Source organism: Acinonyx jubatus, chromosome C1 (genome assembly GCF_027475565.1).
Source record: "Acinonyx jubatus isolate Ajub_Pintada_27869175 chromosome C1, VMU_Ajub_asm_v1.0, whole genome shotgun sequence".
Lineage (NCBI taxonomy): Eukaryota > Metazoa > Chordata > Mammalia > Carnivora > Felidae > Acinonyx > Acinonyx jubatus.
This window is the reverse complement of record NC_069381.1, coordinates 71,156,574-71,182,728: the sequence shown is the minus strand read 5'-3', so window position 1 is coordinate 71,182,728 and position 26,155 is coordinate 71,156,574. Positions and strand designations below refer to the sequence as shown.

Here is a 26,155-nt window from a genome sequence, read left to right as displayed (position 1 = left end):
AATAAATAAACTTTAAAAAATTAAACATAAACTTGCCATATGGCCTAGAAATTCCACTCCCAGGTATCTACTCAAGAGAAATGAGACTGTATGTGTGTGTGTGTGTGTGTGTGTATACACACACACACACGTATGGGAATGTGGAAACAATTTTTTTCATTATACCAAACCTAGAAACAATCCAAATGCTCATCAATTGATGAATGAACAAAATGTGATATAGCCATACAATGGAATATTATTCAGCAATAAAAAGGAATAAACTACTGGGGCACCTGAGTGGCTCAGTCAGTTGAGCGTCTGACTTTGGCTCAGGTCATGATCTCATGGATTGTGAGTTCAAGCCCCACATCAGGCTTGCTGCTGTCAGTGCAGAGCCCACTTCAGATCCTCTGTCCCTCTCTCTCTCTCTGCCCTTCTCCACTTGTGCTCTCTCAAAAATAAGTAAAACATTTCTAAAAAAGGAATAAAATACTGATACATGCTACAACATGGATGGACCTCAAAAACTTTATGCAAAATGAAAGAGGCCAGGCTCAAAAGACCACATGTTGTATTATTTCATATGAAATTTCCAGGAAGGGCAAATCTATGGGGAGGGAAAGTACAACAATGGTTGCCTGGGGCTGGATAAGGGAACAGGGATTCACTGCAAATTGGAAAAAGGAAATTTGGGGTTGGGGGGGTACATGGAAATGCTCTAAAACTGGACTTGGGTGATGGTTGCACAACTATAAAAATTAAAACTAAAATTATTGAATTGTATGTTTATAATAGGTGTATTTTATTTCATGTGAATTATACTTCAGAGAAGCTGTTAAAAAGATGCATATGGGGGCGCCTGGGTGGCGCAGTCGGTTAAGCGTCCGACTTCAGCCAGGTCACAATCTCGCGGGCCGTGAGTTCGAGCCCCGCGTCAGGCTCTGGGCTGATGGCTCAGAGCCTGGAGCCTGTTTCTGATTCTGTGTCTCCCTCTCTCTCTGCCCCTGCCCCGTTCATGCTCTGTCTCTCTCTGTCCCAAAAATAAATAAACGTTGAAAAAAAAATTTAAAAAAAAAAAGATGCATATGATAAAACAATACTATGTATTTCACAAAGACATATGTATATATAGGGAGCCATATCCAATGTACAAGAGTGAGGGGCAGGGTAATGACAGTAGGGATGTACAAATAGTGACAATATTAAGGAGAGGGTTGTCACGCATGAGAAAAATATGCCAAGAACCAGGGATTTGATTATCTCAACTTTGTCCTCCGTGATCTGAAAGAGAAAACAATTAAACAAAGCTATCATCAGTAGGACTTCCAAATTTAATAGTAGGATGAAGAAAATAATACTCATATTTGTAGAATGCTTTACTGTTTACAAAGCTCTTGCACATACATTTTCTCATTTAATTCTCAAAATAGCTCTGTGAAATAAGTATAAATATCTCTATTTCATAAATATATTCACTGAGACTTGGAATGGTCACATAGCTACTGGCAAAGGAGATTTAAACCCAGTGCTTTCCCCTACCTCCCTTAATTGGCTGATCCAATCAGATTTTTCCCCCAGATATTTGTAATTAGACAAGAGTCTCCATGATTTTATACACTGAGGATATACAAGTCTTGGAGTTGTGGAGTGGCTGTATTTTTTAGCAAGTTACATGGAGAAGAGAGACAATGTGCCTTCAAAGAAAGAAGAATGAAGCCAATTCAGTGACAAGAGGCCATGTGGCCACAGAGGCACACATTCACACCCTTGTAGCCATGGACATGTGCCACCCAGACAGAGTGCAGTCCAGCTGTCAGCTCTAGCTGCAGAGAGGCCTCTTGCCCACGATCATGCCCTTTCTGGGGCAGACTGTATCAGATGACTGAGTGGGGCAAGATATAAAGTATGAGGCAGTTCTGCCTGAAGTGGGCCACTCTAAAGAGAGACGCTTTCTCTGAGCTGCGCGTCAAGTTCACCAAGGCTTGTCAGACCTGTATCACAATTTGAATGCTTCCTCTGGCCAATTCTGCTTGCTCTCCTTTCTTTTCACCAGTATTGATTCCTAATAACTCCTATCAGCATTTGTTTCTGAAATGCCCAACCTGCAATACATCACAACGCATAGCCATACAAAATAAAACTCAGGCCTCCAGTCTTTCTGGTTCCTGCCTCTTGGGTGGACATAGCTGAAATTCCACTTGCTGGCCTTTATCTTAGGCTCTGACCAGAATGTTAATTTTCTGTTTCAGTGCTGCCACTAATAGCCACGTAATCTTGAGCAAATCATTTTATTTCTCTGACTCTTTGTTTTCTTACTTGTCCATTGAAGGGTCGGGAAAGGCCCTTCTAATCCTCCTTCTGCAGTCAGCCATACAGTTGACTACACAAAGTGTCTGCTGGGCCACTGAAATGATTTTAACCATCCTTAAAATATACTTTTTCATGACACTTCAGTCACAGCTAAAAGGCTTTCCTAGAAAGCACTCCCAGGTTTCTGGCTGTTAAAATGAACGCGACTATGATTTTGGCAAAGGGCCAGTTCCCAAAGTGGTTAGGGGAGCTGCAAGGTGATGCCTGGCACAGAGGCAGGAAACAGAAGTGATAGTACAGCAAGAAGATATAATCCTAAAGTGAAGGAGCTGGGCTGGTCCCACTAGTCCAGGGAGGTGGAAAAAGGAGGGAAAGGAGTTTGAGGAACTGGATAGGAATTCAGTGACAGTTCCATATAACTTCTGCCTCCCTTTCTCTGTCCCTGTCCTGTCTCCAGCCTTGCATACAATGCCATGCTCTATACTCCAACAACCCAAAGTTCTCGCCTTCAGGACCACCCAAGTGTCACTTTTCCTTCAAAACTACTGTTCAACAATACCACCACAATCTCTGATATTTCCATTAAAACTACAGTCCCACAGCATTGATTGTTTAACTTAGGTAACTGATTAGCTGGGATGCTATTGAAGAGCCTTACTTGCGTAACAATTTTTCCTCCAGTGACTGTGAAAAAAAACACACAGATCATAAGAAGAACAAATGTAGGAACAAAAGTTTTTAAATCTTACAAAGTCTTTATGCATCTGGTGTCTAATCTGTAGTTCCAGAACTTTCTTTGTGTTCTTAAATGGAAATCCAGATGGTTTTATTTTCTTGAGGATCAACACTCCTTTTTGTTGCTCCCATCTCACAAATCTTATCTTTAGCAAAAACCACAGGGATTCTTCCTGTCATTTCCGCTTTCCCCAGTGTAAATATGTAATCTAGTCTGAAAACCCAGTCAGGCTTTCTTTGACTCCATGGGCATCTAGCACCTCTAAGTATCTCTGAAAGAGACTATCCATATGATTCCTCTGGAAACTTCTTTCTCACTACCCATCAAGAATATTTTACTAAACTTTCCCAATTTACTTCAGTGATCCTTCCAGCACTGCTTAATCCCTGGTGCCCCAACTAGGTTTCAAAATTATCTCCCTCCCTCCCTTCCTCTGCTCACCCAATCAAAATTCTCAGTTCCTGACCAACTTGCCAATGAGTAATACAGCGAAATGCCCTGCATTGAGGAGGTAATACAAAGCAGCCTACAGGTGAGGAGTCATTTCTTTGAAGTCTCCTTATGTAGCAAGAAAACTATATCTCCTATGAAGTCTCCTTATACAATGAGAAAAACACCTCGCAGACATGATGTGATGACTCCTAATATACATAACAGTGTATGTAATAATAATAATTTTGAAAAGTAACTGTGGGTTTTGTTTTAGGATTTTATTTTTAAATAATCTCTACACCCAATGTGGGATTTGAATTTACCACCCTGAGATCAATGGTCCCATGCTCCACTGACTGTGCCAGCCAGGCGGCCCTGTTTTTTGTTTTGTGTGTGTGTGTGTGTGTATTTTTTAGATCTGTTCTCGGGGATTGACCTTCTGGCTCAGTCTTTAAATAGGGAGATATCTAGATCTAGATCTAGATAGTCTTAAAGAGAAAATCCTGTAGGATTCTGGGAATGGGAAACTGGCTGCGTTGTGCACTGTTACAGAATTGAAAGAATAAAAGTTAATTTCTTCTTTCCTATCTGAAACCTCTCAGGATACCCTGTAACACTAGCCACCATATGTTGAGTTTATTTCAGTAACTATTAGCTTATTTCCACGCATGATTCCATTTAATCTTCACAATGATACTAAGATTTGTAATGCAGTCGTCTCCAGAGTACAGGTGAAGAATGAAGCTTGCAGAGGCATGGTATTAGCTATTTCTTCCATTTTCATACAAGATTCATCCTTAATGCAGATCACGGTGGGTCTTACCATCCCAAAACTGTCAGGGTTTTACACTGGTCTCCGCCTGGCACTTCTGCTCTGTACGGAAAAGTACGGCCTCGCACAGATGAGGGGGGCGGGGAAAGAGGGCGGAGGCTGCCTCCCCCCAGGGGATGGGTTTGGCGAAGCCCCGCCTCAGAAGAGGGAGGCGTGGCCTCACTCGGATTCTCTCGGAGGCTCTTGGCCCGACTGCCGCAGAGCCGTAAAGGGCTCTAAGAGTCGTGAAGTGGAAAAGCACGGAAGCGTTGTTTTACGACGATTCGGACGGAAGCGCCAGGCCGGCGTTTGCTGCTTGCGGCTTTCGGGCTCACACGTGGGTGGTTTTCGGTGTTCCGGCTCTCAATTCATTCCTTTTGGCGTGGACAAGCCTCATTGAAGGACGGAGTGGCCGCAAAGGCCAAGGGTCGTGAGCTGATGAATATTGCTGTTGAAAATGAAGAGACAATGGGAGGAGGTCTGCAGAGTGGAGCGGAGGGGTCGCGGCTACGGCTCAAGTCCGGTAGGGAGAGAGTCGGGGGCACAGCCGAGACGGAGGCCGGCCGTGTAGAGGCGGGGAACGGATTGACAGGAATGGGGAAGACAGAGGATAGAGAAGGAACTGGGCAAAGGGTAGAGGAAATGCGAGTGGACCTAACGGTTGTGAAGCAAGAAGTTACCGACTGGTCAGAAATGGAAGAAGGGATGCTGGATGGCCGATGGGTAAAGCAGGAGGTAGAGGATGGACCTAAGGTGAAAGAGGAGAAACCAGGCACTTTGGAAGTGAAGCAAGAGATGGATAGTAGTTTTGTGGTAAAAGAAGAGAAGGTGAACGAAACAGATGTAAAGGAAGAGAAAGTGAAGGTGAAGGAAGAGGTAATGGAGTGGCTAGATGTGAAGGAAGAGAAGAAAGCTACCATGGAGATAAAAGAGGAGGTGTTTGTTGGTCAGAACATAAAAAAGGAGGAAATGATGGATGAAATGTGTGTAAAAGAAGAGAAGTATTTTCCAAAAGAAGAAGTGATGGATGATACAAAGATGAAAGAAGAACCTCACATAAATCCCCCAGTGGGCTTCAAGCGGAAACTGGCCATGTCCAGGTAGGACAGGGAGAAATTCATCGGGGGAAATGCTGTAGAGTCCTCCGTTGTCTAGATTGAAGGAAATCTAGCAGCCAGATGTAGAATAATGAAAAATAAATGCAAATTTTGGTCCCTGGAACCTGCCTGTTGGTGGTGGAGGGAAGGGGGAACTGGGAAGGCAGTGTTTTGTCAGATGACAACAAATACAGTGAAAATACTTCAGGCTGTTAGTGTCCAGTGGACAGTGTGGCCAAGTTAGGAAGTGAAAATTCTGGGGACCAGAAAACCCTTGGGCCAGATTCTGGTTTGACTTAATACGCTCTTGACACACTATTATTCTTAAAGAGATGATGGAGATAAGGAAAAGTCCAATAAAACTAACAATGAAAAAGTGGAGAAGTTAAAATTGGATAAAAATGCACTTGAAGTCACTCAGTGTCTAATTTATGGGTTCTATGAATATTTACTGCTTTTGATTTAATTTCCTTACAGTGTGTGATCATGTGACAGCATAGGAAATAAAATTGGGACCGTTAACTGTTAGAACACAGTGGGCCAAATAAAAATAACTGTAGTTTGGTTTTCAGTATCCCAAGATCCTGGAAGAGCAATTAAAGATAGATGATGGTTAATAGTATTTCTAGGTTATTTTAATCCTCATTCTAAGTTGGCTGTGGAGTTGAGAAGAAAAGATGCAGCTGACATTTTGTAAATTTGACTGGGTCTTACATTCTTTTTCTGGTGTGTGTGCCTTTAAGTATCTAAATTCATGGATTGGACTTCTCATTAATGCGTGCACATACAATTGTTAGCAGATTGCCAGGAATTACAAGTTAAAACGTTAGTGAATGATACCATTCTCTGATTGCAGTAGAAAAAAGAAGTCAAAAGTGAGATGTTTTTTTTTTAATTTAATACGTCTTCTTGAATTACGTAGTACTGACAACATTGTAAATGTTATTTGGAGACCGTTTCTTAGAGGAGAATTTTCTAAGGATGTTAGACAGCTATCAAGTATTTTATCGGTTACTGGCATATACTTTATTCACTGACTACATGTCTGTAAATTGGTTGTGATGAGTAACTCACCATTTAAAGTTTATGAATAAATAAGTAGAATTAATATTAAGTTTCTCGTGGGCTTTTGTAGGTGTGAAACTTGTGGTACAGAAGAAGCAAAGTACAGATGTCCACGTTGTATGCGATATTCCTGCAGGTATATATGTAATTTCCTACCTTACTACCTCTCTCTATACCCTTCTTACCTCAGAGTATAAAAGTACCTCCTCTTTGTCTCTTCAGTTTGCCCTGTGTAAAGAAACACAAAGCAGAACTGACATGTAATGGAGTTCGAGATAAAACTGCATATGTTTCCATACAACAGTTTACTGAAATGAATCTGCTTAGTGGTAAGTCATCTTATGCATAGCAGATTGGTGATTCCTGGCCATTGCGTATGTCATTTGTTTATTTTTCTATTTTGAAATTTTTAGATTATCGATTTTTGGAAGATGTGGCAAGAACAGCAGACTACATTTCTAGAGATGCTTTCTTAAAAAGACCAATAAGCAATAAACATGTGAGTATTTCTTTTCATCCCTTACAGTTACAATTCCTTTTACTCAGTTAGATTCATTTTTAAACCTAATAAATGTATTAAGTGACTACTGTGATCCAGAGCTATTGCAGTTACTAGTGATACATCTGTGACCAGAACAAAGTTCTTCCCCTCATGAAACTTGTAGTGTGGGGAGAGACAGATGAGGAGAGGCACAGCTATAATTTCAGATAGAGTTAAGTACCTGTGGAACATAAAGCACAGGAAATTAAAGAAAATGAAAATGGTGTTTGTTGGGAGGAGATTGTGAAAGTATTTTCAATATAGGAGTCAGGAGAAGCTTCTCAAGAGATGACATTTAAGCAGTGATCTGAATAATGAGAAAGAGGCAGCCACGTGAACCTTTGGAGGAAGACTATCCAGGTAGTGATAAAAGCATAAGTAAAGACTGGCTTAGGGGGGGAGGTTGGTACATTTGATGATTAAAATGGGGACAGGGTGACTGAAACATAGTTGCGTGAGGGAGAGAATATTGAATATGAGGTTAGAGAAACTGGTAAGGGCTCCTAATACAGTCTAAGTGAAAATAGAAGCCATGGCAGTGTTTTGAGCACGTTTGCTTTTTCAAAGAGCATTCATGCTGCTGTCTGAAAAATGAGCATTAGTGGGCAAAAGTGGAAGATTGAAAGCAGGGAGTCCAGTTACAAAGTTATCACTGTGGTTGAGATGAGAAATGATGGTGGCTTGCATAATACTGTTAAATTATGGGGAAGTGACTAGATTCTAATTTTGAAGGAAAAACTAACAGGACTTGTTTTAATACAATTAATTTTCATACCCTTTTATCCCTTTTTCATTCCTTCAGCAGTATGCAGAATTAAAGTTTACATGTTTGAAATACATTGCAACTGCCATTCTAGAAATTCTTTAATAGTGTTATTGAATCATGTCATGGAATTATGTTCCTTTTTCAAAGGCCATTTTGGCACTGGAGTTGCAGAATTTTATTGCTTTTAAAACACCTGATTTTATTGGTATTACCGTCCTGATACAGACTTGACATTTCACATATCTGAAAGGAAAATTATCATTCATCAGCATTTTTTCTCAAGAGTAATTAAGGGTAATTAAAATTCTGCTTAGGAGCACCTGGGTGGCTTGGTCAGTTAAGTGTCTGACTCTTGGTTTCTGCTCAGGTCATGATCTCATGGTTGGTGAGTTTGAGCCCCATGTCGGGCTCCTAACAGGCAGTGTTGAGCCTGCTTGGGATTCTCTCCCTCTTTCTGGTCCATCCCTGCTTGTGTGCGCGTGTGCATACATTCTCTCAAAATAAGTGAACTTTAAAAAAAAGAACATAAAATTCTTCTTAAAAAATAAATTACTCTTTAAATTTTTTGTTTTTATCGTGAAATCTTGCATACATATAAAAAAAGGATAAAATAGGAATACACTGTTCAATGAATAATCATAAAGTGGACATCCATTAACTACCACCCAGGTCTAGAATTAGAACATTATCAACTTCAAAAATGCCCTGCCACTCCCTTGTGCCATTCCCTGATCCATTTTTTTCTTCTGAATAGTTTTCTAGTTTATGACCATATTACAATTTATTTATCCATTCTATTGTTCATGGGCTCTGGGTTTTCTGTAATAACAAAAAAAAAAAACCCTTAAAACTATGAACACTTTTGTTAATGAATTTTGGGTTATGTGCACACCTGTTTTTTCTAGGGTTTACGCCTGGGAGTGAAATTGTTTTATTGTGGGGTGTGCACATCTTCTGTTTTACTGGATGTAACCAAAACATTTTCCAAAGTGGTTATACCAGTTTAGACTCCCAATGGTGTCACATCCTCTCCAATACTTGATATGGTCAGGGTTTTAAAATTTTTGTAAATTTGATGGCTGTGTAATTTTACTGGGGTTTTTCACTTGCAGTTCTCTGATTCCTTATGAGATTGAGCATCTTTCAAATATTTTATTGGCCATTCGTATTTCCTCATGTGGAATTCCTGTTCAAGTCTCTTGCTCATCTTTTTATTGGTCACCTTTCTTTTTCTTACTGGTTTGTAGAGATTCCTTGTATTTCTTGGATGCCTGTTGGTGGTTGTATATGTTATAAATACTTTCTTCCATTCCCAGGCTTATTTTTCACTCTCTATAGTGTCTTTGATGAATAGATGGTCTTAATTTTTTAATATAGTCAAATTTATTGTACATTTCCTTTATTGTTAGTAGTTTTATGTGTTTATAAAGAAACTCTTTTATACTTTGAATTTATGAATCTCTTCTTTCATAATTATTTTCTAAAAGCTTTATGTAAAGCATTGCATCTTGCATTTATGACTGTAAACTACCTGAAATTAATTTTTGTGTATCATGTGGAGATCCCATTTAATTTTCCATATGGATAATCCACTTTCTTAGCACCATTTATTGAAAAATTCATCCTTTCCCTACTGCTCTGTAGGACCTCCTTTGTCATAATATCACACGTCCATACATGCTTGCGGCAGTTTCTGACCTATCTGTTCTATTCTGTTGGTCTACTTATCTATATACACCAATACTACACTCCTTTATTTGTAGTTTTTTTTTTTTAATGTTTATTTATTTTGAGAGAGAGAGAGAAAGATGGAAAGAGCAAACAGGGGAAGGGCAGAGAGAAAGCAGGAGAGAGAACCCCAAGCAGGCTCCTCGCTGTTAGCACAGAGCCCAACATGGGGCTCGATCTCACAAACCGTGAGATCATGACCTGATCTGAAATCAGGAGTCGGAGGCTTAACCGACTGGGCCCCCAGGCACCCCTCTTAATTGTAGTTTTTTACTGCAACTAATTACCTCATAGAGTATTTCCTATGACTTTGTTCATTTTTTAGAGTATGGCTGTACTTTAGTATGGGTATGGCTGTTAGTAATTCTATAAAAATGTGAAGAATCAGCCTGTTGACTCTACAGTCCCCTAAATTCTCCTGGGAATTTTGATAGGGGTTGCATTTATTTTATAGAGTAACTTGGGTAATTGGACTTCTTTACAGTATTAAATCTTGAAATCCTTCACTGTGTTGTATCTGCATTTACTTAATAGCGTTAATATCTCTGATTTTCTCAGTGGAGATCTTACACATTTTTTGTTAGGTTTATTCCTAGGCACTTTATTTTTTCATGCTTTTTTAAATAGCATTTTCTTTGTTTTTTTATCTCTTTGCTGGTATTTAAGAATGAGATTTTTGTTACTTATTTTGTGTAATTATAATCTATGTTTTATAGTACTAAAATTTATCCCAGTGCCTTATCAATAGACACCTGGAGATTTTTCAATTATGTACATTTGTGAAGTTAATACATTTATTAAACATTTCATCACAATTTCTTTTTATCTTTCTGTCCTTATTCTTCTCTTTCTCTTGTCTTACTGCCTTATGTTAGGACTTCCCATTCAGTGTCAAGTACTAATGTTGGTAGTAGATATTTATGTTTTAAGCCCCAAGTCCACACAGTATGCAGTTAATCCCTTTGTCAATGAGTTGTGATAACACATGTGAAGTAGTATTTACTAGGCAAGCTCATCAGAGATTCACTGCCCAAGGTTTTTATGGGGGCTGGTCACATAAGCACCCTCTGCCTAGCAGGTGCCAAATTCCAGACTCCCAGAAGAAAAGGAAATCAAACCATATTGTTTTACAGACAATTCAGGCACAGTGAACCATACTTACTATTTTAGGAAAAGTTTTATGTTAGTTTAGGGAACCATTTACCAGTCATTCAAATTCCCACACACTAGCCTAAAGATAACTGTCTCAGGCCCGCTATGTTACCTCTTCTGTACATACTGTTTTGCAACTCCTGATCATAGAGGGGAAACTTCCACAATTGCACCATGACGTTTGCTCTTAAATTTTTTCTAGAAATAATTTGATAACTAGATTATGGAAATTCTAGTCCTAGTTTGTTATCAGATTTTATCATGAATGGTAGTTATATTTTATCAAATACTTTTTCTGTATTTGATTATTTCATTTGTGTTCTTTTAATCTATAATTTTCTAATAATACGAATAATATTTTAATTGATTTTCTATTTTAAGCTAAACTTGCATGGTGTGTCATTATCATATCAAGCTTTTTATACTTTGCAGAATTCATTTGTATTATACATGTATATATACCTTATCCATGCATTCATTTTGTATTTCTGTGCATTAGTGAGATTGACCTCTCATTTTCCATTTTGGTATTCTCAAGTTTCTGTATCAGTATGATTCTAGTTTCAGAAAATTATTTGGGAATGTTCCCATTTTATTCTTGGATGCATTCACTAATATTGTAATTACTTCTTCCTTGGGAGTTGGGTAAAATTTATTAAGGAACCAGTATGGGCTTAGAGTTTGGGCCACTGAGGTATATTCTTTACTATTTGTGGGACTGTGTGTAGGTTTTCTGTGTCTTCTTGAGTTAGTATTAATAGATTACATTTTTCTAAGAATTTGTTCATTTGACCTAAATTTTAAAATTTATTGGCATAAGGTTCTTCATAAACCTTCTCCTTTACATGTCTATAGGAGTTATAGTAATTTCTTTTGTAATATGGTTATTTATGTCTTTTTTTTCCTAGATCGGTTGCTATTACATGTTTTTTTCTATTTTGTTAATGTGTCCTCTTAACTTTTGTTACATCTTTTTTATGTTAGCTTAATTGCATTATGATCAGAGAACATACTCTTTTAAGTTCATTCCTTTAAAATGCATCAGGACATGGGGCACCTGGGTGGCTCAATAGCGTTGAGCGTCCAACTTCAGCTCAGGTCATGATCTCATGGTTCGTGAGTTTGAGCCCCACATCAGGCTCTGTTCTGACAGCTCAGATCCTGGAGCCTGCTTCAGATTTTACGTCTCCCCCTCTCTCTCCCTGTTCCCTGCTTGCCCTCTGTCTCTCTCTCACTCTCCCTCTCTCTCAAAAATAAATATAACATTTAGGAAATCAAATCAAATCAAATCCATCAGGACTTGTGTTTATGGCCCAGCATATGGTCAAAGTTTTAATGTTCTCTGCTTGAAAAAAATAGATTCCGGGGCACCTGGATGGCTGAGTCAGTTGAGTATCCAGCTCCTGACTTAGGCTCAGGTCATGATACCCAGGTCGTGGAATCAAGCCCTGTGTTGGACTCCGTGCTGAGTGTTGAGCCTGCTTGGGATTGTCTCTCCCTCTCCTTCCTTCCCCTGTTTGCATGCACGTATGCATGTGCATGTGCACGCTCGCTCTCTCTCTCAAAATAAATAAACATTAAAAAAAATTCTGCAATTGCTGAATATAGTACTCTATATATACTTTATAGGTCAGATTTATTAATTATGTTCAAATTGTTTATAATGTTACTTTTTTTTTCGGTCTGTTTCGTCTATAATTTTTAAAGAGAAGTATGTTAACATTTCTCAATAGATAAAATCAAACAGATCTGTGAGTTTCCCTTGTGGTTCAGTTTGTTTTGCTTTGTGTGTTTTAAGGCTAAATTATTAAATGCATACCTCACGAAATACTTCTTAGTGTATTTAACCTTTGGCATTATGAGGTAACCCTCTCTGTCTCTAGCTTTTTTTGTACTTTGACTAACATTTACAAAGCTGTATCAGTTCTTTGGTTGGTTTTTGTGTGGGCTATTTTTTTCCTTACTTAAGGCCTTTCTGTGTCCTTATGTTCTGGATATAGTTGGTTTCCAGTTTTTCTCCCATCTGACAATCTGTAACTTTTAACTGAATTATTAACCTCATTTACATTTTAATAAAATTACCTGTATATTTGACTTTAAGTGTGTCACCTTAGTTTTGCTATTTGTCCCAGTTTTTTTTTTTCTTTTTCTTGTCTTTTGGGCTGATTTTTTTTTTTTTATTTTTATCATTTGAATTTTTCTCTTTTATCAGTTTAGAAGTTATATACCCTTTTTCTATCCTTTCGTTGGTTAAGCTATACATTACAATATGCATGCTTAATTTGCCAATATCTGAAGTTAAGCAGTACCTGAACCAAATGCCTAGACAATGCAAAAGACCTTAAAACAGGAGTTGGCAAACTTTTTCTCTAAAGGGTCAAATAGTAAATATTTCTTCCAGGCCAATATGGTTTCTGTCACAACTACTCAGCTCTGCCATTGTGTAGCAAGAAAGCAGTCATAGACAATATTTAAACAAATGGGTGGGGGCTACATTCCAACAAAATGTATTTATAAAGATAAGTAGCAGGCAGATATAAGTATATCAGCAGTTAACTTAAATTCCATTTAACCTTATACTGACTTTTCTTCCTGTTTTCAATTCTTTAAGTTGACTTTTAAAAAAAATCTCCATACAGTAGTTACTGTTTTATTCAGCCAGTGTTTATTTGGGTTTATCTTTATATTTCCCACTTTCTTTGCTCTTTATTCCTTCTGTCATCATCTTAGACCCTTTATTCCTTCTGTCATCAACTTAGACCCTTAAGAGATCACTTTTTTTCTGCCTCAGGTACATCCTTTAGAATATCCTTTAGAGAGGGTTTGCTGGTTACCACCACTTGGGTTATTTTGTAGATTTTTTGAATTTTTATTTATTTCCCATTCTTCACTCTAAAATGATTTTTCTCTATAGAATTCTGGGTTTAGAATTATTGTTCCACTGTCTTAGGGCTTCCATTGTTATTGTTGCAAAGTCATCTGTTGTTTTTAATTGCCTTTGAAATCTTTTTTACTCTGGCTGCATTTTTTTATGTTTTCTGTTCTTTATTTGCACTATAATATGAACATGCATGTTTTCTTTTTCTTCATCTTATTTGAGAATCGTTAGATTTCTTGAATCTGTGTTGTATCTTTGATCAGTTCTGGGAAATTTTCAGCCCATTTCTTATTCCTTCTGTCTTCTAAAACTATCATAAATGTAAGTTAAATCTTCTTCCTACCTATCCTTTAACTTACTTGATTTTTTATCTTTTTTTCTCTGTAGTGTATTCTGGATATGTTCTAGTTTTAGTTAGTTCTTATAAAAATTTGCTGAGTCAGTTTTTATAGTTTCTCTTCACTGCAAGTATTTTCAAGCTGTTCTTTTTTTTTTTTTTAATTTTGCATAACTGTTCTACAATCTGTGTATGATTCTTTTAGTGTCTGAATACATGGAGAATTCTCAGCTACCTCTTTTTTTCTCTTTTGGTCCCTGCTCGCTAACCTTTGTTTTCTTGTATTCCTTATGCTTGCTTATTTTTTATTGAGTGCTACTTTTTTTTCTTAAATGATTTGTGAGAACTTTTTTCAAGAGTAGGACACAGGCCTTTTATTCTGCCAGGTACCTGGGAATATTGCAAATCTGGGCCTATCCTAAATCAAGTTGAAAGTTTAAGATTCCCTTGACCACACAAGCAAAGCAAATCATTTCAGACCTGAGCAAGAACTGGCCCATGACCACAGCTTCTGATGAATTGTTTTTCCTCACCCCCTGCAGCCCCCACTGTTCCAGTCATTCTGATATAAATTTCCTAGCATGCTCTGGGGGTAGGGTTTATTTCTGGTTCACCCTTACCTGAATATTAATTAGGCATATTCTGTGACTCAGCCTCATTTCATGAGGGGTTCCTAAAAGATTAGAGTCATAACTCCTACCCTCTTACTGAGAAAACTGTTGAAAGGAAAAGCCTGTATTTGCCGGAATTTGCAAAATTTGCCAAAAAAAAAAAAAATACCTGGAGAATTTTCAGCCCATTTCTTATTACTGCTTTGCTTACCTCTCCTGGTTTTCACTTCTCGTTAAATATTGGCGTGTATTTTCTTGTTTTCTTGTCAGCTCTCCAGTGTTTTTTAAGGTGATTTTGAAATGTATTTTATTACATATGTGTCTTTCCCCCATTCTCTGATATTCTTAGATGTTTTCAGTGGGAGAGTTGGTCCTTATAATCATTACCATTACTGAAACCAAAGCCCTATAAGTTATAAAATTGCATGTAATTTCTTAAATTATTTCTCTTTTTAACAAGTGATAGCTGACTCTTCCTTTCCCTTGGCTTATGATTTAATTAGCATTGCAAAACCAAAAACTTGCACTTATACTTTGCCATTTGAGTGTTCAAGGAAGAAAACTTGATGATATTACTTCCTTCACTACTTTCTGGTATTGCCTAGTTCTGCTCAGCCAACCCAGACAGGTAGTGGAGTAAAACATGTCAGAGCCAGAATATTCACATGTCCCATTTTGTATAGCCTACAGTAGTAGCTACATTAAGTTAAGCCTTGTAAGTAGGCAATGCCTTGGTTCCTCCCTTGAGTGAACTACCTGTATAGTTGTATACAGCCAAGTATGGTATAAAACCTCAGAAAGGGGTACATGGGTAACTCAGTTGGTTAAGCATCTGACTTGATATCGGCTCAGGTTGTGATCTTGCAATCGTGAGATCAAGCCCTGCAACAGGCTCTGTGTTGAGCTTGGAGCCTGCTTGGGATTCTTTCTCTCTCTCTGCCCCTCCGCTCTTTTTCTAAAAATAAATAAACATCAAGAAAAAGTTCAGTAAAAGAAAAGGAACTGTACAAGTAGCCCCTATGAATTACCAAATGACCTGTGTTTTTAAACATCTCATTAAATCCTTCTTTTGGCTTACAGAGCATGTGATTAACAAGACAGCCTCCAGAATTAGTTATATCTGGGTTTTATTACAGGCTCTCACTCTCGGAAATAGGTGTATAATGTTGGCATCTCATTAACTTTCCTTCCTAAATTGAGGGTAGTAGTAGGTAGGTACCAGTCTCAAAGTATTGTGAGGATTAAATGAGATACTAATGTTCAGCACAGTTTGTGAAACATAAGTACTCAATAAATGTTAATTATTATATTTTGAACACTGTTTTATTCACTGTTGAAATTTAAGGCATTTTAAAATTAATTTTTCTATTTATTTATTTTTGGTTGTTAGATGTATTTTATGAAAAATCGTGCTAGAAAACAAGGTATTAATTTAAAGCTTCTACCCAACGGATTCACAAAGAGGAAAGAAAATTCAACATTTTTTGATAAGAAGTAAGTTTCTAACTTCATTCTTAGTATATTGGGTATTCTAATTTGATCAGGAACACTTTGAAGGTTTGGTTTGATATAGAGCATTGCTGCCCAAAGTGTAGTCTGTGAGCTTTTTGTTACTGGTCTGTGGCAAGATGATCGCACAAATTGAAAATAAGCATTTAGAAATTTTAACTAATTTTATGTCATGTGAATAATAAAAATTTGGGCTTACAGTTTGTGTGTATGTGTGTGTATGTGTGTGTCTGAGACCTTAGATACCATGAAAGTATTTCAGAGGTTTCATGGGCAAAATGATGAATCAAAGCAGGACCCTGCACAATTTTGACCCAAGCAGTTTGGCATTTATAATCCTTTCTACTTAGGGAAATACAATTTCACTTGAAAGCCAATGCTGAGGAAGAGAGAGGCTTGGAAAACTTACTCTGTAGTAAATCTGAAGTATAGATGATACAATAGAGATTAACCTGCTGCTTTCTGAGAGTGTTAGGTCTGAAAGGTCCCATTAGTACAGAGGGGAACAGGATCCCAAAATATTACAAGTAGCCCACTAAATTATTAGATAATACTTTTCAAATGTCCACCTTCTGGATTTCGAGTAAAAAAATTCCTGAGTGAGTTCCTCCTTCCTTAGCCTCTTAGTAACTTAGTAACTGCAACTTAGTAACTTGCAGTTAAATTCTCTGGGCCACATCTGCATGATGTGGGGGTTGTACTAGGTAAACCCTAAGGTTCCCTTCCAGTTTTACCACTTCATAAATTGAAAAGGCAAAACCATCAGAATTATCATTACTCTAATAGAATTTCCACCTTTTCAAAAAAATATTAGGAGATGGTGTTACCCATTTATTTTTTTATGTTTCAAGAGGAATATTTATAAAAAGTGATTTTGCTTTTTCCTGGGTAGCTTTCCAGAAATAAAGTAATGTTTTGCATTTATCAAATATGAGATGATTCCACTGTGCATTTTCAAGCTGACATATTTAGAAATTGACATAATTTGTTTGAAATTTAAGGTAACTGGTTTATGTCTTCTCAAATATAAAATATATTCCTGTGTTATGAAGGAAACCATTCAGACTGATTGTTATGAGAGCTTAGTTCTCAGCACTAAAAAGCATGTACCCTCAAATGTAAAATTTGGGGGTCTCTATAGATACAAGAATGTATGTTAGAGGTTTTTTTTTTTCTTTTTCCCTTCCAAAAATAAACATTCAATATGTCTCTTGGATTTAGAACCCAAATTTATACTCAGTTATTTTGTTACACGTCAGATCTGTGAAGTGGCAAATTGGACTCTTTCTGCATTAATGCCTTTTGCTGGTGAATTTGCAATTGTCTGGGGTTGGTTTTCCTTAAATTTTTTAGTGTTTTCCCATGAGGACATTAGCAACATACTTCATAACAGGCTTTATTATTTTTTTAATATTATTAAAATTTTTTTTTAAATAATTTACTGTCAAGTTAGCTAACATACAGTGTATACAGAATAGTCTTGGCTTTAGGAGTAGATTCTCGTGGTTCATCACTTACTACAACACCCAGTGCTTATCCCAACAAGTGCCCTCCTCAGTGCCCATCACCCATTTTCCCTGCTTCCCCAGCCCCTCACACCCTATCAACCGTCAGTTTGTTCTCTGTATTTAAGAGTCTCTTATGGTTTGCCTCCCTCTCTCTTATTTTTTCCTTCCCTTCCTCTATGGTCTTCTGTTAAGTTTCTCAAATTCCACATATGAGTGGCAACATATGATACCTGTCTTTTTCTGACTGATTTATTTCACTTAGCATAATACCCTCCAGTCCCATCTATGTTGTTGTAAATGGCAAGATTTCATTCTTTTTCATCGCAGAGTAGTATTTCATTGAGTGTGGAATCACACCACACCTTTATCCATTCATCAGTTGATAGACATTTGGGCTCTTTCCATAGTTTGGCTATTGTTGATAGCATTGCTGTAAACATTGGGGTACATGTGCCTCTACGAATCAGCACTGCCGTATCCTTTGGATAAATTCCTACTAGTGCTATTGCTAGGTGGTAGGGTAATTCTATTTTTAATTTTTTGAGGAATCCCCCCCACGCTGTTTTCTAGAGTGACTGCACCAGTTTGCCTTCCCACTAACAGTACAAGAGGGTTCCCCTTTAGATTCAATTTCTTTGCTGCTTTCACACATGGTAGCTATTGTGTAAAGTTGTGACCTTTAGTGTATTAATTTACCTAGCCACTAACTGGAGTGTAGGAAGAAATGAGTGTATGTAGCAATTGTAAAACTAATACATCTTCATCATAAAAAAAAGTGTAATGGAAAAATAGCACCTATAAATTCTACTATGTGGATATGACCACTGATAACATTTCGTGTTTCTTCTAATCATGTTTTCTTCTTTTTCCATTAATATAATACAACATTAAATACAAAGAGTATGCAAAGTTACATGGCTCTTTTCAAGTTCAAAATTATTAATATTTTTATGAATAAAAGGATACTTTTTTCTGCAGCTGCATTTGTTAATGCAAATCTGCCATATTTCTAAGTAGTGTATTCTAGTTATGACTACCATATTTATTTATTACCATATTCATGAACATTTAGCTTATTTCTGGTTTTTAATTATTAGAAATGCCATAATAAACATTACATTAAACAATTCTTCCTTGAAGAAATTGCTTTGTGTGCTTACATGACTTTTTCTTTGCAATCAATCCCTAGAAGTAGAATTGCTGGATCAAAGACTGCATGCATTTAAAATTTTGAGAGGGGTGCCTGGGGCTAGTCGGTAAGGGTCTGACATTGGCTCCAGTTATGATTGCATGGATTGTGAGTTCAAGCCCCACATTGGGCTCTCTGCTGTCAGCACAGAGCCCACATCGGATCCTGTTTCCCTCTCTTTCTACCTCTTTCCTACTTGCGTGTACGCTCTTCTCTCAAAAATAAGCATTAAAAAATAAAATTTTTGAGAGAGACTCCAAATTACCCTCCCCAAAAAAGTACTGCTTTGTATCTTCATCAGAAAGTATATGAGAATGCCTGTTGTACTTATACTTGCACTTTAACTGAATGTAAATTTTTCTTGCATATCTGATTATTGGAAAGACTGAGCTCTTGAATTTTCTCTTTTAAGATGTGCCTTTTTATAGCTCATCTTACTCTCATAGGGAATATTTTCACCAGTCTGTTTATCCTTTAATTTGGTCTTACAGTCATCTTGATTCATTTTAAATAGTTGTAAAAAAATTCTGTATAGTATAGAGATAGGAAAATGGAGTGGTTAAGAGCACAAATTGGACCTGAGCTACCTAGGTTCCTATTTATGATTAGCCTTCTCCTAGCTATGTGATACTAAGCTAAACCACCTAACTTTTTTGTCTTAGTTTCTCATCTGAAAATGTGACTAGTAATACTAAACTGGGACTAAACCAGTTTTCAGTTCCATTTGTGATATATGAGAATACCTATTTAAACATCTTGCTATCACTGAGTTATCTCTTAAAAAAATGTTGCTAATTTGATTCAAATGACATTTTTAAAAATTTCCTTTTATTTAAAAAAAAAATTTTTTTTTAACGTTTATTTATTTTTGAGACAGAGAGAGACAGAGCATGAATGGTGGAGGGTCAGAGAGAGAGAGGGAGACACAGAATCTGAAACAGGCTCCAGGCTCTGAGCTGTCAGCACAGAGCCCAACGCGGGGCTTGAACTCACGGACCGCGAGATATGACCTGAGCCAAACTCAGACGCTTAACCGACTGAGCCACCCAGGCGCCCCAAAATTTCCTTTTATTTAATTGCTACTGAGATATGAAACATTTGACTACACGTTTCAGAGTGATATCTGAGTTCAAGTGTAAAATTTGACTTGCTGGAAGGAGGGGATACTACATCTTTTCAAAGGATTTATTTTCACTTTCGATGCCCCAGTAGTCTGTTTTTAAGAGACTCATTTTCAATACTCTTTTTCAACTTTCAGAAGTGATTAATGCTTTGACTCCGAGAAACCTAAATTTGAACATTGCCGCTACCATTTAGTACACAGTAGGTGACCTTGGGCAAGATTGAATTTACTGCATTGAATGGATTAAATGAAGTGATAACTAAAGTAGTACCTAGCACTGCTTCTCTTACCTGAAACCCTTGGGGATATGATAAATTTACTATATTCACTTCTAGGAGGTCTGGGGCAGTATTACATAAACAATACTATGTCTACAGTGAAACATGCAAATATTTACATTACAATGGGTAAATGATTGTGAACTGGCTCAGGCAGGTTTTGCTGGCTAAGGAGTTAAAGAAAAAAATCTTTAAATTTCAAATATTTGGGGACTTTGTTACTGGTCACATGAGATTTCAGTCCTGTATACTAAGAGGACTATTATAACTCCTAAAGTATTAAATTGCCCATTTGCTTATTTAAGCAGCTTGAGTTACAGTTTAATAAAAAACTCAAATGGAACTTGTTTAAAATTAAACATTCCAATGTTAATTTCTGAACAGAGTGAAGAATTCTTTGTGGTGTTTTTATAACTTTTCTGTGAAGTGTGAAATTATTTCAAAATACAAAGCTTAAAAAACCTAAATACCCTCATGTGAAGTGTGACTAATACTCCATAATTGTGCCTGAGTTACCTCTGTAGAACTATCAGTAGGTTATATAGCAAGTGTAATAGGTACCTTAGAAGCATAGGTTCATTGCAAACCCAGGTATCCTTTATGGTAGGAGTATTTGACCAGTATTTGACCAGTATGAATCTCCTAAGTCTCATATGCAAAATTGTGTGATGTGCGAATTTTTATAAGAATAGGAAGTGTAATTTTCATGTTATAGTCAAAGGTGGAATATAACACCAATCTGTAAGGTCAAAAATGTATTTAATAGTGATGAATTTTAGAGGACTGGTGAATTTACAGGAATGTCATAATAGGTAGCTTCAATGAATAAAGAAAAGTTAAGGGATGCTTATGTTAAGAATAAGTTGAGGGGCACCTGAGTGGCTCAGTTGATTAAGCTTCTGACTTGACTTCGGCTCTGGTCATGATCTCACAGTTAGTGAGATCAAGCCCTGTGTCAGGCTCTGCTGACAGCATGGAGTCTGCTTGGGATTCTCTCTCTCTCCCTCTCTCTCTGCCCCTACCCCAAGCACATGCACACACACTCCCTCTCTCTATCTCTCTCAAAATAATAAATAAACATTAATTTTTAAAAAAGGAATAAGTTAGGCTAAAGCAAGATTGACGTTCTCTCTTAAAAAATAGAAGAGCTTGATAAGGAAATGTGTCCAGTAGAAGACTCACCTGCTTTCTCTGGAGCAGATCCCAGACCACTTCTTTAAAATAGTGACTCTTTCAGGGGCGCCTGGGTGGCTCAGTCGGTTAAGCGTCCAACTTCAGCTCAGGTCATGATCTCATGGTTTATGAGTTTGAGCCCTGCGTCGGGCTCTGTGCTGAAAGCTCAGAGACTGGAGCCTGCTTCAGATTCTGTGTCTCCCTCTCTCTTTGCCCCTCCCCCTCTTGCACTCAGTCTCTCTCTCTCTCTCTCTCTCTCTCTCTCTCTCTCTCTCTCAAAAATAAATACTAAAAAATAAAATAAATAAATAAAATAATGACTCTTTCAGAGCTAACTTGTTTACCTCCTCTCTTTGTGGGGCATATAAACTTATGTTCACTTTCACTCATTGCTAATCAATTACTGTTGGAAGAAATATGAAAGATTTATATGAAGAAAACCTAAACTCTACTGAATGACTTAAAAGATTGGAACAAATGGAAAAAGGTACCTTTCTTAGGAGACTCGGTATTATATAAATAACATTTCTTAAATGAATTATTTTTATATCTGATGTGATCCTAATGAAAATACTAATTTTGTTTGGTTTTGATTTGTGATTTTTTTTTGAGAAGAAGGAAAGAGTTTATAATAATATGACTTACATTCATTTTGAAAAATAAACATGGAAGAAGCACCAGGAAAAATATGAAAAAGAGTAATAAGGCTGGACTCATTGAAATTTATGGAGTTCTAGTAAAATTTTTTAATGTTGACATAGAAATCTATAGTTAGCTTAAATTACAGAAACTAGATGTAAGGCTGTTTGGTACTCTAGCATCTGATGAAGGTAGCATTTCAAATTAATAAAGATAATTACTTAATAAAGGGGTTGAGTCAGTCAGCTTGCCATTTGTCAGAGGAAAGCTGGATTTTTAACTAGAATTTCAGGTGGATCAAAATCCTAAACTTGAAATAAAAAATACTAGTATATTTTCATAATCTTAAAGAGAGGAAATACTTAATCCAAAGCCATAAAGGAAAAAAATAACTAAATTTGCATAAAAATTTTAAAAAATTGTGTGGTTAAAAAAGACCACAGTAAATTGAAAAGACCAACAGGACAAAAAAAAACTTTAACATGTATGACAAAGAGTGTTCATGCATTAATAAAAAAAAAAGATTGGTACCTAATTAGGAAAAGGGGCAAAGGATAAGAATAGGTGGTCATGGAAAGATACATATTTACATGTGTCATAGAAAGATATGTATATATATAATACATATATGCCGTAATAATATATATATGCTACATATATGCGTATATATGCCATATATAATATGTGGCACATAAGTATTTATTGATAATATCTAATATAATGAAAGTATGGGTTAGCCAGACCAATTTGCTGTTCCACTGTTGCTGAGAATATACTTTAGTGGTCATTTTAGAAGGCAATTTGGTAGTATTTTTCAAAATGTTATGTATGCCTACTCAAGGAAGTTAGCCTACAGATGTATCAGTACAGTTTATAGAGATACATGTATATCTGTTGCAGCACTGTTTTTAATAGTGTAAAAACTGGCAACAACCTCAAGTGTTCATCAGTATGGACTGAGTCAAATTGATAATCTCTTCACAAGATAGAATTCTAGGTAACCGTTAAACAAAAACAAATTAATTGTAGAAATATTGTCATGGAATGATATCCATGATATGTTCAGTGAAAAAAAAAGTTTAAACAATTGTCTGAAAGATAGGAACCTCACTTTTCCTGTTTATATAAAGTTTGCGTGCAGTGAAATGCACAGATCTTAAGAATACACGTGTTGAGTTTTGACAAATGCATAGATAGGCATACTTTTTTTTGTTGCATTTCATTCACTTTACTGTGCTCTGCAGATACTGTGTTATTTACAAATTGAAGGTCTGTGGCAACCCTACATCAAGCAAGTCTACTTGTGCCATTTTTCCAACAGCATTTGCTTGTTTCATATCGGTGTCACATTTTGGTAATTGTCACAGTATTTCAGACTTTTTCATTATTATGTTTGTCATGGTGACCTTTGTGATTAGTGATCTTTGATGTTTCTATTGTAGTTGGTTTTGGGGTGCCATAAACTGCACTCATGTGACAGTGAACTTAATTGATAAATGTTGTGTAGGTTCTGACTGGTCCACCAACTGGCCATCTCCCCATCTTTCTCCCACTCTTCAGGATTCCTATTCCCTGAGACACAACAATATTGAAATGAGGCCAACCAGTAACCCTACAGTAACCTCCTAAAGTGTTCAAGTGAAAGAAAGAGTCTCCTGTCTCTCACTTTAAGTCAAAAGCTGGAAATGATTAAGTTCAGTGAAGAAAGCATGTCAAAGCCAAGATGGACCTAAAGCTAGGCCTCTTGTGCCAAACAGCCAAGTTCTGAACTCAAAGGAAAAGTTCTTGAAGGAAATTTAGAAATGCTGTTCCAGTGAACACATGAATGGTTAAGAAAGCAAAATGACCTACTGCTGATATGGAGAAAGTGGTCTGGATAGAAGATAAACCAGCAACATTTCTGTAAGCCAAACCCTAATCCAGAGCAAGGCTCTAAATCTTTTCAATTCTTTAAAGGCTGAGAGAGGTGAGGATGCTGCAGAAGAAAATTTTGAAGCTAGCAGAGGTTGGTTTGTGAGATTTAAGGACAGAAGGTTTCCCTGTAACATAAAAGTGCAAGGTAAAGTAGCAAGTGCTGTTGTAGAAGCTGTAGTAAGTTATCCAGAAGATCTAGCTAATACAATTTAAAAAGGTGATTACACTAAACAACAGATTTTCAGTGTAGACAAATCAGCATTATATTGGAAGAAAATGCCATCTAGACTTCCATAGCTAGAGAGGAGACCAATGGCTGGCTTCAAAGCTTCAGGGACAGGCTATCTTATTAGGAACTAATGCAGCTGGAGAGTTTAAGTTGAAGCCAAGGCTTACTTACCATTCCCAAAATCCTGCATTATGCTAAATCTACTCTGCTTATGCTCTGTAAGTGGAAGAACAAAGCCTGGATAACAGCATATCTGTTTACAATATGGTTTAAGGAGTGTTTTAAACCCACTGTTGAGACCTGCTGTTCAGAAAAAAAGATTTTTTTTGAAATATTGCTGCTCATTGACAATGCAGCTGGTCACCCAAGAGCTCTGGTGGAGATGTACAATAAGATGAATGTTGTTTTGTTTTTTTTTTTTTAATTTTTTTTTCAACGTTTATTTATTTTTGGGACAGAGAGACAGAGCATGAACGGGGGAGGGGCAGAGAGAGAGGGAGACACAGAATCGGAAACAGGCTCCAGGCTCTGAGCCATCAGCCCAGAGCCTGGCGCGGGGCTCGAACTCACGGACCGCGAGATCGTGACCTGGCTGAAGTCGGACGCTTAACCGACTGCGCCACCCAGGCGCCCCAAGATGAATGTTGTTTTTAGGCCTGCTAACACAACATCCATTCTGCAGCCCAAGGATCAGAGTCATGTCGATTTTCAAGTCTTACTATTTGAGAACTACATTTCATACATCTATAGCTACCGTATATAGTGATCCCTCTGATGGATCTGGACAGAGTTCATTGAAAACCTTCTGGAAAGGATTCACCATTCTAGATGCCATTAAAAAACATTTATGATTCATGGGGAAAAGTCCGAATATCAACATTCACAGGAGTTTGGAAGAAATTGATTCCATCCCTCATGGATGACTTTAAGCGGTTCAGGACTTCAGTGGACACAGTAACTGCGGATGTAGTAGAAATAGCAAGAGAACTAGAATTAGAAGCGGAGCCTGAAGTGAATTAGAAGTGGGGTGCCTGGGTGGCTTAGTCAGTTAAGCGTCTGACTTCAGCTAAGGTCATGATTTCACAGTTCATGAGTTTGAGCCCCGCGTCAGGCTCTGTGCTGACAGCTCAGAGCCTGGAGCCTGCTTCGGATTCTGTGTCTCCCTCTCTCTCTGCCCCTCCCCTGCTCACGTTCTGTCTCTCAAAAATAAATAAACATTAAAAAAAAAAAAGTGGAGCCTGAAAATGCAACTGAACGGTTACAATCTCAATAAAACTGTGGATGAGGAGTTGTTTGTTATGAATGAGGAAAGAAAGTGGTTTCTTAAGCTGGAATCTACTACTGGTATAGATGCTGTGAAGATTGAAATGACAGAGGATTTAGAATGTTATATAAACTTAGTTGATAAAGCAGGGTTTAAGAGGATTGACATCAGTTTTGAAAGAAGTTCTATGGGTAAAGCTCTATCAAACAGCATCACATGCTACAGAGAAATCATTGGTTGTTGTCTTACTTTTTTTTTTTAATGTTAATTTTTGAGAGAGAGAGAGAGAGTGTGAGTGAGAGGGGCAGAGAGGGAGACATAGAATCGGAAGCAGGCTCCAGGCTCCAAGCTGTCAGCACAGAGCCATATGTGGGGTTCAAACCCACAAGCTGTGAGATCATGATCTGAGCCAAAGTTGGACGCTTAACCGACTGAGCCACCCAGGCACCCCAATTGCTGTCTTATTTTAAAAATTGCCACAGTGACCCCAATCTTCAGCAGTTGCCACCCTGATCAGTCAGCAGCCATCAGTACTGAGGCAAGACCCTCCCCCAGCATAAAGGTTATGACTCACTGAAGGCTCAGATGATGGGCAGCTTTTTTTTTTTTTTTTAGCAATAAAATAGTTGTAAATTAAGGTATGTACAGGTTTTTTTTTGACATAATGCTATTGCACATTTAATAGACTAACAGATTACCATATAGTGTAAAAATAACGTTTTATGCGCTGGGAAACCAAAAAATTCATTTAACTGGCTTTGTTGCAATATTTACTTTTATTATGGTGGTCTTGAACTGAACCCATGATTATTTCTGAGGTATGCCTATATTTGTATAACACGGTTCCTATGGATATGTAGAATATTACCATCACTCCAGCAAG

The 26,155-nt window shown here is 37.3% G+C and overlaps 1 protein-coding gene across 4 annotated transcripts in view; it reads left to right on the top strand.

Moving 5' to 3' along the window:
• The first annotated feature begins 4,549 nt into the window (after nucleotides 1-4,549).
• The window catches only part of ZNHIT6 (zinc finger HIT-type containing 6), a 105,760-nt gene continuing 84,154 nt past the window's right edge, over nucleotides 4,550-26,155 (top strand). For 3 of the 4 annotated variants that reach the window (XM_027058705.2, XM_053214367.1, XM_015070390.3), the window contains exons 1-5: nucleotides 4,550-5,371; nucleotides 6,504-6,569; nucleotides 6,656-6,762; nucleotides 6,847-6,932; nucleotides 15,837-15,940. In XM_027058705.2, the coding sequence (XP_026914506.1) occupies nucleotides 4,710-5,371; nucleotides 6,504-6,569; nucleotides 6,656-6,762; nucleotides 6,847-6,932; nucleotides 15,837-15,940 (1,025 nt within the window). In that variant the 5' untranslated portion in view covers nucleotides 4,550-4,709. The remainder of the gene's footprint in view (nucleotides 5,372-6,503; nucleotides 6,570-6,655; nucleotides 6,763-6,846; nucleotides 6,933-15,836; nucleotides 15,941-26,155) is intronic. The other variant, XR_008295018.1, reaches the window with a different exon arrangement.